Genomic DNA, 14,137 nt, shown 5'->3' with positions numbered 1-14,137 from the left:
AGCAGCTCAGGAGGGTGACACGGCGCGGGCCGGACGTGCTCCTGCGTAAAGGGGGCTGGTGCTGTGGGTGCCCCAGCTGGGTGTTCCCAGCCCCCCCTATCCCCCACCCTCCCCTCCCGTCTATGTCCCACGTGGGAGCTAGAGATCGCTCCAGAGGCTACGCCCTCAGGCTAGCAGCCAATAAGCGTGCGGGGGCGTGGCTGACAGGGGAGGTTTAAGAGCGCTTGGAGCGAGAGGCGCGCAGCTGGACCGGGAGCCTCGGGCAGCCGGACCAGCTGGCACTGGGAGGGTACAACGTGGGGCCGCCGGCCACCATGCTCCAGCGCTGCGGCCGGCGCCTGCTACTGGGGTTGGCGGGCGCGCTGCTAGCTTGCCTCCTGGTACTCACGGCCGACCCACCGCCGACCCCAGTACCAGCTGAGCGTGGACGGCGCGCACTGCGCAGCCTGGCGGGCTCCGCTGGGGCGGCTCTGGGTCCTGGGTCCAGGGCTGCCGCGGAGCCCGGAGCCCTCGCCCGCGAGGTGCACAGCCTCTCCGAATACTTCAGTCTACTCACCCGCGCGCGCAGAGACGCGGATCCACCGCCCGGGGTCGTTTCCCGCCCGGCCGACGGCCACTCGCGTCCCCCGGCCGAGGTCCTGTCTCCCCGCGACGTCTTCATCGCGGTCAAGACCACCAGAAAGTTTCACCGCGCGCGTCTCGACCTGTTGTTCGAGACCTGGATCTCGCGCCACAAGGAGATGGTGAGACCCCTCGCGGCCTGGGCAGGAGGATGGAGCAGGGATCACCCTCTGTCCATAGCGGCTCTGGCTGCATCAGTAGCTTTGGGTCTATCTGGGACTCGATGACACCAATCCGTCGTCCCATTCCATCCCTGTGTGGCTGCTGGGGTCCACTTTGCCTTACAGCCCTGGAAGTTTCCTCCGGTGTTACCAGGGTCACCCCAAGCCACATGCCTTAGGTCTGGATGAGTAGCCTCCAGCTTGGGGTTGGCCTGTGGCGCTTCCCCTAAACACTGGAGGGAATGGTCGTATTTGTTCCCAAACTTTTCCAAACAAATTGGCTCAGCTCCATCCTGGATCCCCTCCACTCTGAACTGACCCCCTTCTTCCTGATTAGAGGGGACTTCCCTTGAAAGTGAGGGAGGGGAAGGCGTAGCACCCCTGGACCAGATATAATGAAACAAATAGGGTGCTGGTCCTCCAGGCTTGTGCAGAATCCCGTCTTTAGTAGCTGAGCTCCCCCCACACCCCAGTTAGCCATCAACTTCCTACACATAATAAAAAGACACACCCCACTTTGAAAATCTCCCTGGAGGCTACAGCAGGACGGTTGGGGCGGGGAGAGCGGAGTGCACTCCAAGTGTGTGGGGGGGGGGCGGGGAGAGCAGAGTGCACTCCAAGTGTGTGTGTGGGGGGGCCGGGTATTTGGTGTGAAGATGAAGGCTCATTTTCCTTCCTGCTCCAGCCCCAGGGAGCCAGGGCCATCAAGCTTGGCTAGGCTCTGTTTTAGGACGGAGTAGAGGTTAAGAGGATAGGCTCCTATCTAGTCTTGGTCAGAGAGGGGCCCTGAGAACCCCACGGCAGCCTCCTGAGAATGAGGCGTCCCTTTCCCAGGGGCTCAGCAGGCCTTCGGGAGGGGGCAGCGGGGGCCGTGGGTTTTGTTTGGCTGCCGGGCCGTTAGGATTCCCAGCGCTAGGCTGCTCTCACGCCGGCCCCTTGGGCAAGGCAACAAAGCCCTTTTCTCCAGCCGAGAAAGGCGTCGGCCTCTTGTGTTCAGCTATGCGCTCCATGGGAACCGTTGGCTGGCGTGCTGGCCACTCAGGTTGCCTGGCGATGAGGGGGCCTCTGTGTCCTACCCCCAACCCTGAATGACAGCCTTCGTGGGGCACGATCTCTGAGCCAGGGCACCCCCCACCCCCACATTCAGCCTTGCTGCTGTGTGATATTGGATAGCGTCTATCCCCCTCTGGGCCACCACCAGTTCTGAGAAACTCTCATTTTGGGATTTGGGGGCTTTCTCTGGCAAAGAGGACTCAGAAAAAAAAAAAAATCTCAGTTGGGCTATGTGGTCTGGAGAAAAGCCTAGGGTCTCTTTGGCCCTCAGTCTTTTGCTCTCTGAAAGGGAAATAATTGTCTTTCTACTAAGATATTATAAAGTGGACTATGTAACTTTGGAGGCTTGTGATGATCCCAGAAATCATTCAGAGTAAGAATCCCCTCTACCCAGAAAAGGCTGGATTTATCCCCATGGTCAGCTCATGTGCACATGGCAAAAAACCCCTCTTCTTTCGGTGTGCTGTGGGCAAGGGTCACTGGAACCTGTAGCCAAGGGCAGGCTCTCCCGTCTGTTCAGGGCAGCTGCAGTCTGATGGAAAGTGGAATGAATGGGAAGAAGGTTTCCTGGAGGAGGAGGAGGAGGAGGAGGAGGAGGAGGAGGAGGAGGAGGAGGAGGAGCGTCCATCTGAACCAGAGTCCTATGGCCCAGGAAAGGCAGTCTTGGCATCAAGCATGATTGTGGGGTTGTACAAAAAAGCAGACAACCTTCGGAGAGGTGGAGAAGCTGGTCAGTGGGGGGGACAGGCGGGGACGCCTGGCCTCTGGCCCGCTTGCTCCTCCCCCACCACTAAGGAGTGCGCCAGGCTGCAGGCTGCCACCGCCACAGCCACAATGGCTGGGGCAGAACTTGGCATCCTGTGTTTCTTTGAATCTCGGCTCCAGGAACAATGCTGCTTCCTGTGTGTCTCTCCCCCACCCCCTTGCCGGCCCTCACCAGTTCTCCTGCCCTCACTGACCTGATGGTCCTCCTTCGGGGAAGTTTGGGGTGGGGGGCACTGAGACATGTGGGTCCCTGGAAGGCATTACTTCTTCCTGAGGTGGTCACAGGCTGGTGTCCTCTCTGGTCTCTTTGCTGTGTGCCAGGGAGAAGATGGTACCCACCTCCCAGGGACACTAGGAAGAGTCCCTAGAACCTGGCTCTGGCTCTGCACAGGCAGGCTGTGTTGTACCCACTTTACAGTGTTTCTGGGGGCCAAGTGATACCCACAGGTGCAGCCCCTGCCCCCTCCTCTTCTGATTGTCCTGTATTGGGGAGACAGCAGGCGGAGCACCCACATACCCCACAGCTCTGCCTCGCAAAGACTGGCAGGCCTCCTGCAAATCCCCCCCCCCTTCCCGCAAATGAACAAAGGTAACTTTAATCTCCGTAGCCTTGGGCTGGGTTTTCAGGACACCATCGAAGCGCGGGAGAGCAGGCCTCTCTCTTGATCTCATTAAGAAAGCATTTTCCTTTTAATCCAGCAGCAGCGTCTGCACAGGCCGGCCCGCTGCACCTCCCACGGCATTCCTGGGCTGAGATGCTGGGGTGCAGGGGGTGGGGGGGAGACTGGGTGCGAGTCTGTGCGTGTGGGCTGCCCCGGGTGTCTGCAGAGCCCTGGAAGGAGGTGCATGCTTGCAGATGATATAGGTCTCACCTTTTGTTCTTCTACCCGGGCCTCACTGGACTGGGTTGAGCATCTGGGCATTTGGTCAACCTGTGCAAAGAACTAGGGCTGCTCAGGGCATGGTGTGCCACCCCTTCAGGCCTGGGGTAGTTAGTGCCTTGAGTAGCTGAGTACGGGCTGACCTCCAGGCTTGCACACACCCGAGTTTCCTTGGGACCCTTTTGTGCACAAAAGGCAAGTGAGGATTGGTGGGTGGGTGGGTGGGTGGCGGACTGCTGCCTCTGCTGTGAGCACCCCCCACCCGCCCCGGGGTTGCACTCTGCAATGCCAGGGTGCGGCAGGCGGCACGCGCTGGGCGGGCCGGCGGAGGAAGGAACATTCCTTCCCGTGTGCTGACGGGCCCAGGCGGGCGCCGGCAGCTCCTGGCCCCGCCCCGGCGCCCCCCTCCTCTTCCGCAGAGTAATCCTGGCAGGGGGTGGCCCGGTGCCGGGCCAGGTGGAATCTTGGCTGTGGCCTTGGGCAAGGCTTCAGTGAGCAGGGAAGAGTTTTCCTTTTCTAAGCTGGGCTGACTTCTCCGATGCCCTACTGTGGGCCTGGGAACACGAGTCCTTTTCTGCCACCACCACCGCCGCCGCCGCCGCCACCGTGACTACCAGTGACCTCTCAGAACCTGGCTGGCTGCTGTGGTTGGGAGAACCTGCCCTATAGGGCACAGCAGGAGGTCCAGGCCAGAGTACTGCATGGCCAATGGCCTTACCCATCCATACCCCGCGTACAGGACCTCTTACCCAGCCGGTCCAGTTAACCAGGCCAGCTGTATGGAAATGACAGCCGGGCCACTCCTGCTTAACTCGGCAGAGTTAAGGCTGGCCCGGCCCAGGACAAAGCTGGCGGACAATGGCTGGTGATTCATCCTCCCTGCGGGGCCCTTTGTCTGCCAGGGCTTGGCAGCAGCCCAGCAGAGGCCTTTGTCCCCGACCCGAGTGAGTGAGGCTCAGCTTCCCAAAGCCGACCTCCTCCCCCTGTCCCCCACCCCCTCCCACAGCTCGGAAAGCCCGCAGGCTGGGCGGGCAGGCAGGCTGTGTCAATAAGGGTGTGTGCCCCGCCAGGTGCACAAGTTGGCGGGAGAGTGAGCTGCAGCCCGTTTACCTGGCTGGTGGGTGGGGCACCCCACCTGGCTCGTGCCTCCCAGCTGCCTATGGTGACCTTGGGCCCAGCTGTCTTGAGGTTGGGGAGTGAGTCCCCCTCCCCCGACAGCCCAGCTGCCACTCACCCTGGACGCTGGAGCACACACTATGTGCAGTGGAGAATTCAAGCAGTTGTGTGGCATCGGGGGTGGGGGGTGGGGGGGTGTAGAGGAGTGTAGGCCTACAGCTGAGGGCACTCCAGGGTGCCTTGGCTGTGGCTCTAGTGGGGGACTTGGAGTTGCAAGCTCAGGTCCTATCTTTTCTTCCAGACATTCATCTTCACCGATGGGGAGGACGAAGTTCTGGCCAAGCTCACAGGTGTGTCCCAGGCTTGGGGAGGGCAGAGGTGGGCCTAGTCCTAAGCAACTTCTTCCCCTGAGGCACTCTGGGGCTCAGAGGTCACCAGTTGCTCCGCTGGTTTGCTTCATGCCCTGCCCCACCACTCCCGGGCCCCCGATTCTTATGCAGAGGAGCCCCTTTCAATCCTCTGGGGACTCTTTGAGTCCTACAGGCAGCAACAGGTGGCCGGTACTGGGGAAAAGCTGGCTGAATGAATGGGCAGGGGCGGCCACCCCGGGGAGGAGGGTGGGTTGGGGGTAAGGTCTGAGGCAGATGGAAAAGAGCGAACTGTTTGTGCTGCCCAGGCCTGCTCACAGCCCTCCCCTGTCCACAGGCAATGTGGTACTCACAAACTGCTCGGCGGCCCACAGCCGCCAGGCTCTGTCCTGCAAGATGGCTGTGGAGTATGACCATTTCATTGAGTCAGGAAAGAAGTGAGTTCCTCCCTTTCCCACCGTGCCCCGTCCATGCCCCTTCACTGGCAGCCTGGTAGTCCTCACCCCCTGGCTGCAGTCCCTGACAGCATCCTCCCTTGTGCCTAGGTGGTTCTGCCACGTGGACGATGACAATTACGTCAACCTCAGGGCGCTGCTGCGGCTGCTGGCCAGCTATCCCCACACCCAAGACGTGTACATTGGCAAACCCAGTCTGGACCGGCCCATCCAGGCCACAGAACGGATCAGCGAGCACAAAGTGGTGAGTGTCTCCCATCACTGTCTCGGCTGCACACACCCTGAGGAGTTAGGGAGGGGCCGAGCCACCTCTGCAACCCGGTGGAATCCAGGAGTCTCATGGCAACCATTTCTCTCCTCCCCAGCGGCCTGTTCACTTTTGGTTTGCCACCGGAGGAGCTGGCTTCTGTATCAGCCGAGGGCTAGCCCTAAAGATGGGACCGTGGGCTAGGTGAGTGCCCCCTGCACGTGGAAGACCACCCACACAGCAGGGTGTTCGTTCGTGGTCCTGGGTACCCATTGCAGGGCCTGGCTCCGGCCATTCTCTCTCAGCTGCCCACTCCTCTCCATTAGGTGTCCAAACGTGTTCACAGCCATGCCCCCTACCTCTGCCCTGGCTAGAGCACCCTTGGGTGAAACCATTTGGCATGGAAGAATTATAGTTCATAGAGGGAGGGAACCCAGTCTGTCAAGGTCTTGTCTGCCCTCTCCCCAGCTGCCGGCTTCAGCCTCTGCTCACTGTCCCCTGGGCCCTTCCCTTTTGCAGCGGGGGACACTTCATGAGCACAGCTGAGCGCATAAGGCTCCCCGATGACTGCACCATTGGCTATATTGTGGAAGCCCTGTTAGGGGTGCCCCTCATCCGGAGTGGCCTCTTCCATTCCCACCTGGAGAATCTGCAGCAGGTGCCCACCACCGAGCTCCATGAGCAGGTATGCGTGCACCCCTGGGTGGCCAAGGAGAGAAGTCAACAGGGGCAGAAGGGCCCGAGGAAGGGACAGTCCTTATGGATGTGTTTCGGTTTGTTGAGAGGGTTTCACTATGTAGCCCAAGCTAGCCTTGAACCGGTGATCCTCTTGCTTCGGCCTCCCATATGCTGAGATTCAGTCGTGTGCCACCACACCTGGCTCAGAGTCATTTAGGGATGTGTGTGTGTGATGTTTTCATTTCTTTGTTTATTTACTCAGAGATGGGCCTCATGTATTCCAGGCTAGCCTTGAAGTTGATAGGTAGTTGAGGAGAACCTTGAATTCCTTAGTCTCCTGCCTCAGTCTCCCTGGGCTGGGATCACAGATGTGCATCACCACACCCAGGTTATGAAGTGCTGGGAAAGGAACCAAGGGTTTTGTGCATGCTAGACAAGCATCTCCCGATTGGGTTACATCTCAATCCAGGGTCACTGTTTTAAATGGGGGTGTCAGAGACACCCTGTTTTCAGGTGTCACAGTCTATACCGAGCTGCTGGCCCAGAGCTGGGAGCTGTAGCTCACTTACCTACACATGAGGCCACCCCAGTTTAATCTTCAGCTCCTCAAAAAATAGTGAAATAGCCTCTTCAATCCCTGATCTTGTCCTTTGAGGGGGACACACCTGCTCTGTCTCGTTCGGGGTTGTAGTCCTCACCCTGGACTTCATCCCCGGGTGGGTAGAGCCGGTGTCCTTGGTCCAAGGAGAGCAGAGGGAATAGCCAGCCAGCCAGAAATGCCACCCCTCCAGCCTCACTCCATTGCTCCCAATACAGGTGACCCTGAGCTACGGCATGTTTGAAAACAAGCGAAACGCAGTGCATATCAAGGGACCCTTCCCAGTGGAGGCTGACCCATCCAGGTAAGGGCTTGCAGAGGGTCACCAAATACTCCTCAGCATCCGGATTACATAGAGGGACCCCCAGGAACTCCACCTGGGTACATGGCACCCTCACCCTACACAGACCAGTCTTCTGCTCTATCCCTACAGGTTCCGCTCTATCCATTGCCACCTGTACCCGGACACACCCTGGTGTCCCCACACCACCATCTTCTAGCAGCGGTGGCTGAGACCCTGTCCCTGGGCGCCCCTGGTATCCAAAGGGCCCAGGGATCCCTGTTGTGTGTCCTGACCTTGGTGTACAAGGCTCTTCAGGGCTGTGTGTATGTGTGTGTGTGTGTGTCTATATTTGTGTGTTTGTGTGGTGTGCCCACCCATGTTGCAGACTGCTGGGCAGTCGTGTTCTTCAGGGAGTGGCCTGTCTGTCCCTAACTGTCTTTTCTACACTCTGAGAGCAGTTCTGTGGGATCTGTGTTTGGATCTCTGCGGAGGGGAAGGGAGAGAGGCCTCAGGGCTCCCCCCAGGGGTACACAGGTGCTGTCATATAGCACAGTCTCTAAGTTGGGGTGCCAGCATCTACCTGGAACCTTCCCTGTCAGCTGAGCCATGCCCAGTGCCAGGGAAGCTGGTTTGGGCAGTAAAAGGCCTGGGCTCCTCCTTCCGGCCTGCACCCCACCAGAGGCCATTCAGGTGAAGGGTGCCTCCCTCTCTACCCTCCAGAGTGGGGGGTGAAGTCTCCAGCCCCATCCTGTCCCTTGAGGTCCTGTCTTTGTCTCCCACACCAGGGGGCTCAGAGCTGTGAATTTTATCTCCTCTCCAAAGTAGAGAGAAAGTCGCCCATAGTGGGTGTGCCTGTAAATATTGTGACAGTATTTTTTTACTGTGCTGTTTCGTGAGAAGGGAGGGGTGGGTCTGCGGGGGGGGGGTGTTTTCCTGGGTGGGCTGGAGAGGGTCTTATTTTATCTTTTCTGTGGATCAGAAAAAAGCAGAAGCCAAACAGGCTTGGTCTTTGGAAAGCTGGACCGTGAATGCCTTAGAACTGTATTTATGCCTTCCAGTATCTGGAATCCTGCTACCCCCCACCATCCTCCCCAGCACCCCAAGCCTCACCTCACCCCACCCCTACCCCATGGGCTATGTTCTATGTTCTTTTTTTACAAAGACCTTAGCTAGGCATGCTAATGATGATAAGGGAAAAGCTCTCAGGGAATTGATGTGTTGTTGCCATGGCGACGTCCTTCCTCTGAATAAAGGTGCTCTTTGCAGCAACCCCAGGGGCCTCAGTCTTGCTTGGGAGTTGGGTCTAAGCCACCTGTCAATCAAGGTAACTCCGGGGGACACCCAGATGAGGGCAGGGGAAGCTGGCTCATGCCATGGAGAAGGTAGTCAGTAGGAATCCTACCAGCTGACTACTGAGAAGGGAAACTTGGTGTTAAAAGAGGTAAAGTGTGACCAGCTCTGTGTAGGTGGGTGGGCACCATGCTGGGAGGTGAGGGCTGGGCAGGGCTGAGGGAGGTAGCTGCTTGTTCAGGTCATGGTGCCATTGTTAGCATCACGTGTGACAGCTAGGAGGGCAGGCCTTCCTACAGGAGGGACAGTGGCTACTGTGGGCCTGCCTAGAGACCCATTTTGCAGACAGGGAAATTGAGGCTCCAAGCAGCTTAATTCAGGATGTACTAGGTCGGGCAGCCAGGCTGGCAGCCCTTAGATCTCGGTGACCTATTAACCTTGCCGACACTGCCTAGCCTCTGATCTGTCGTGAGATGTTTGGAGGTAGCCTCTGGGGATGGGCAGTGTCCAGGCTGGGCACCAGTGGAGGTGGTGAGGGCTCAGATCTTTCTGAGGCTCTTCAGGGGCCTTCCTCAAATCCAGCCATGAAGGGTAGGGAGGGAGGGTGGCTGAGCAGGGGGATCCCCACCCTACCCCCTTCCTGTGGTCTCTTTGCTTCCTCTTTACAATGTCGCTTTTCGGGACTGGCCGGGTGGTGCTGGCCATCTACTGCCCCTCTGCAGGTGCCTGCCTGCTCTGACCTGACTCCAGTCTCACCTGGAGCTCACGACCTGCCACCTCTGTGTCCTCTGTCTCCTCCTCTCCCCTGCCCCTCCCTGCTCCACCAAACATTGATCTCAATCACTCAGCACCCGGAAGTGCGGCTGGGCATGGCCCTTGCTGGTAACTGCTCGGTAACTGCTCTTGTATTTCGGGGCAACTGGCAAGGGCCTGACCCCACCTTGGCCCTGCAGTTTGGCTTTTTAAGGCCTGAGGCAGCTGCCTGCAGATTTTTGGAGTAGGGGATGGGGAAAGCGTTCCCTCAGTGGGGGCCATTGTCTTCGGCACACAGTGCCTGGTGACAGTGGCTGGGGCCCCACTTATGGATGAGGAAGCTGACATTTGCTAGGGGGTGGAAAGGTCATGGTGGAACAGTCTGCACACAGGCCGTGGGCCTCCTTCCTGCCTGGTGAGTCAGAGGCCTGTTGCCCTCTGCCCTGGTCTTCACACAGCCTTCTGCAGATGGCATCAGCCTCCCCACTGAGCTGGAGGGCACCATGACCACACTGGCCTCATGGGCATGGAGTGGGGGCCCCAGCCAGGGTGGAGTTTCCACTGGAACTGGAGGCAAAGGGCTTCATCGTGGCGGGTCCAAATGCCCTCGATCCTGGAGGGACAGACAAGCAGCGAGGAGCAGGGTGGAACCCCGTGAGGTGGAAGAAGTCGCTAACCCTAGTGTTCGAGAGGCTGAGGCAGGAGCATCATGAGATCAGGGCTAGCTTGGGCTACAAAGTGAGGTCTTATTCAAAACATCACCTGAAAAACCGGAGCCAAGTGGGAAGGGGCCCAGGTAGGGCATAGCCTCAACTACTTTTTCCAGGTGTAAGGTTATTCCTCAGAAGGGAAGCAAGCTGACTTCTTCTTCTTTTTTTTTTTTTTTTTTTTTCATATTCTGGGTAGGGGTTTCCAAGACAGTGTTTCTCTGTGTAGCCCTGGCTGTCCTGGAACTCTCACTGTAGACCAGGCTGGCCTCGAACTCAGTTCTGCCTGCCTCTCCTGGGATTAAAGGCGTGCCTCAGCACCAACTGGCTGCAAGCTGACTTCTGACGCCTACTTCCATGGGGGTCTGATCAAGGGCCCTTCGCTTAGGTCAACTACTCAGGCAGGGAGGGCACTCATCTTCTCCCCCAGGGGCATTGGGGGTACATCCTTGCCACTAACTCATAACCCAGGCTAAGAGCACCAGAAGGGGCCCAGTCAGGGGTGCTGTCCCAAACCACCCACCACCGGAGGGCTTTCAAAAGTAAAACTTGGAGCCAGGTATCCTGGTGGCTCATGCTTGTTATCTCTGCACTTGGGAGGCAGAGGCAGGAGGGCTGCAAGAGTTCAAGGCCAGCCTGGGCTACCTGCAGAATGATGCCCCCCACCCCAATAAGAGTAGAATTGCACTAGCAAGCGATAGGGTGTCAGGAAGGGTGCAGAAGGCAGCCGCAGCCCCCAGCTTCCTCTCTCAGGGTGAGTGGTAGGAGCCGTGGTCAGGGCTAGCTGAGCTGGGTCTGGGGGAGGGCTGCAGGGTGGGGCTGAAGTTTTCAACTTCCCTCTCTGAACTTCCCTCCCCACTGGGGTCAGCAGGGCTGACTTCCTGGAAAAGGTGCCTCATTGCTGGAGCCGGAAGGCCAAAACCACAGTGTGAGCGTGTGTGTGTGTGTGTGTGTGTGTGTGTGTGTGTGTGTGTGTGCACTCCAGCTTGGCACAGCCCAGACAAAGCCATCCCGGAGTGGGGTTTGGGGGGAGAGATGGCCAGGAACTCTCCCTGGAGCTGAGACTTCCCTATTCTCCCTGCCACAAATGGCCCAGACCAGATGACAGAAGTCAGGCCTCACTGGATTTCTTCAGCCTGCTCTCCCTGATGTCTCAGGAGGAAGCAGGAGGCCTGCACCAGAGTCATTGGCCAGGCCTGTGGCACACCCTCCTGGGCCCACCTGCTCACCTGACCCCCAGTTCTACGTCTTTCACTCTCCCCGCCAAAATCCCACATTTCCCCATTTTGATGCTTGACATTAAAAAATAGTAACAAAGTTATTGGGGCTGGAGAGATGGCTTGGTAGTTAAGAGCATGGGCTGCTCTTGCGGAGGGACCCAGGTTCGATTCCCAGCACTCACATGGCTGCTCACGAAAGTCTGTAATTCCAGTTCTAGGGGATGCTACGCCCTCTTCTGGCCTCTGCAGGCACCAGGCATGCATCTGGTGCACAGACAACATACGGGCAAAGACAACCTGCAGGAATAGGTTCTTTCACCATGTAGGCCCCAAGGACTAAACTTAGGTCACTGCGTTTAGCAGCAAACAGCCAACACCTTATCCAGCTGAGTCGGCTCACTGGCTTTTTGGTGCCTTTTTTAATCGGTGTATTTTCATTGTGCACAGAAATCAATTTCATAAAGATAGCTCCGCTCATCACGTGCTCTGACTGTATTCACCCCTCCACCTTCTCTCCCCACTAGGACAGTCATCTTGCTTTTCACACATAGTGCCACTTCTATCATCACACACACACATATACACATATACAAAGGCATGCACACCCGCCCACGAGGGCTGGCAATGTGGCTCAGTTGGTAGAGTGCTTGCCAAGCATGGAAAAAGTCATAGGTTCAAACCCCAGCACCGCATGAACATCCTTGGCTACACAGAATTCAAGGCCAGCCTGGACTTTGTCCAATAAACAAACACACACATAGATGGGAGAGTTGGCTCCGTGGTTAAGAGCACTGGCTGCTCTTCCAGAGGACCCAGGTTCAATCCCAGCATCCATTTGGTGGCTTAGAACATAACTCCAGTTCCAGGGGAAAATTTGACCTGACACCCTCTTCTGGCCTCTGTGGGTACTGCATGCATGTGGTGCCCAGACATACATGCAGGCAAAACACTCATATGTATAACATAAAAATATTAAAATAAGTAAAATAAAAGAAGGGGAAAATGTATAAAATCTAACTAACCCTGATTGCTGCCCAGCTACATACATGGACACTTGGTAAATCCCTGGAAGGGACCCCAAGACCAAGAGGCACTCTATATTGGACCCTGGAGGTTGCCTAGATGTTCACCCAGGCCCTGTCCAGGTATCTGGCTCTGCCACAACCCACCATGGTCCTTGGGCGCCTCCTGGTGGCCACGGTTGATAATTTCTCCCAGTCCGAGTCCCAGCTTTCTTGGGATGCAACAGGAAGGAAAAGAACCACAGGCCTTTGCTTTGGCCTCAAAGTTCCATGCAATACTAAATACAGTCACAGCTTCTGATTTATTCCCTTTGTCTCCTCGGTAGTGCTGAGACTTGAGCCTTGGGCTAACACATATGCTAGGTGAATGATCAAACCACAGAGCACATTCCGAGCCTTCTAATGCCTGGTTGATGCAGTATGAGGAAGTCAGGTGCAAGGCGCATGTGCTGTTCTTGGGCTGGCTCTGGAGTGTGGCTCAAGCAGCAGCTGCCAGCATCAGTTCTCAGCAGAGTTACTGCTCGCTCTACCCCACCCCCAACATAGACGTGTCCCACTGGAACCTCTGGGCACTTTGGATGCAGACTATTGTGAACTTCTGGAAAGTACGCCTATCGTGGCTCATGGCTCCTGAGGGGGAGCCAGGGCCCCCATAGGCCCTTGCTTTCCATGAATCTTGTTCCAGCTTTCCACATACAACCACCTCACTGGGGGATTCTAGGCAGGGGCTCTACCGCTGAGCCACACCCTAGCCCCTTACTGAGGGATTCTAGACAGGTGCTCTACCACTGAGCCACACCCCATCCCCTCACTGGAGGATTCTAGGCAGGTGCTCTACCACTCCAGCCCCTCACTGGAGTATTCTGGGCAGGTGCTCTACCACTGAGCCACACCCCCAGCTTTTCAATGGAGCCCCACTCCAGTACAGAGCTGATTGGTCTCCATCCCTTCCTGATTCAGCAGCTAGAGCAATTCAGTTAAAATGAATGTTAGACAGTGTCACTCTCTATGGCTCCTTCCCAGCCAATGAGGCCCTGCCTCACCCGTGAAGTCCTCACCAATACTGAATATGGTTCCCCACAGACCTCACTCAGAAGCCCTGTGTGTCCCTAGCCTGGGCTGCAGACAACCACCCTGTGGACAGCCTATGGCTCTGGATCCTCCAGGGCAGTTCAGGAAAGACAGACCTGTTTTTTTAAAATTGTTTATTTTAAAACATGAAACCCAAGCTGAATAGAGATCACAGAAATCACATGGACAAGAACTTTAGTTATTTGCCAAGAAAAATAAAGTTCCCCAAAGAAATAAAAATTGAACCCCAAACCCAGTTTAAAAAAACGAAAACACAGCAACAGTAACACACAGCCATGGCCCTACAGAGGCTGGAGGGGAACTGGGGCTGGCTCAATTCAGATGACATTGTCCACTGGGGGCAGATGCAGGCAGGGAGACAGTAACTGGGAGGCAACCTCACAAAATCATATATACGAGAAAGGGCGCGGTACACCATCATCATGATTAAAAACCAACAGGAGATTCTGGTCACCTTTGACCCAGGAGCTAACCACCTTCTGGGTAGGGCAGGCATTGGGGCTGGGGCCAGGAATTGCATAGTGAGACAGGGTGGGCGGGTGGGCACTGGGGGGAGAGTTTGGAGGATGTTCCAGGCCAGGATCTGTCACTTAAGCTCTGTCTTACATAAGCCAGAGTGTGTCTGTGGGGGATGGTGGCCACCATCCTGCCAGTGATGGCGTCCCAGGCAGATCCCTCCTCCGGGTTGGGCTAGGGACCTGGGTCTGGTTTGGTGGCTCAGCCTTCCTTGCTCCCCACCAGAGGTGTAGGGTCCCCTGGGGTAAGAGGGAGTGGGGACCAATCACAGGCAGCTGGCACTGAACTGCTCACCCCCATGGAGAGGTGTA

The 14,137-nt window shown here is 57.0% G+C and overlaps 1 protein-coding gene across 1 annotated transcript; it reads left to right on the top strand.

The window, feature by feature from the left end:
- The first annotated feature begins 263 nt into the window (after positions 1–263).
- On the top strand, positions 264–7,561 carry Lfng (LFNG O-fucosylpeptide 3-beta-N-acetylglucosaminyltransferase). Its single transcript, XM_059249283.1, has 8 exons — positions 264–743; positions 4,899–4,947; positions 5,303–5,402; positions 5,511–5,664; positions 5,786–5,871; positions 6,187–6,352; positions 7,162–7,247; positions 7,377–7,561. The coding sequence occupies exons 1-8, from the start codon at positions 315–317 to the stop codon at positions 7,441–7,443; spliced, it is 1,137 nt and encodes a 378-aa protein (XP_059105266.1). The 5' UTR covers positions 264–314; the 3' UTR covers positions 7,444–7,561.
- Positions 7,562–14,137: the final 6,576 nt, after the last annotated feature.

The sequence above is a fragment of the Peromyscus eremicus genome, chromosome 23 (assembly GCF_949786415.1).
Source record: "Peromyscus eremicus chromosome 23, PerEre_H2_v1, whole genome shotgun sequence".
Lineage (NCBI taxonomy): Eukaryota > Metazoa > Chordata > Mammalia > Rodentia > Cricetidae > Peromyscus > Peromyscus eremicus.
This window is presented reverse-complemented; position numbering and strand designations above follow the sequence as displayed.

What these genes read in the sequence shown, in the direction of transcription:
- Lfng (XM_059249283.1), top strand. Translation starts at nt 315, where the DNA reads ATGCTCCAGCGCTGCGGCCGGCGCCTGCTACTGGGGTTGGCGGGCGCG. An exon ending in GGATCAGCGAGCACAAAGTG is followed by an intron (nt 5,665 to 5,785) that starts GTGAGTGTCTCC and finishes TCTCCTCCCCAG; the next exon opens with CGGCCTGTTCACTTTTGGTT. An exon ending in CCACCGAGCTCCATGAGCAG is followed by an intron (nt 6,353 to 7,161) that starts GTATGCGTGCAC and finishes CTCCCAATACAG; the next exon opens with GTGACCCTGAGCTACGGCAT.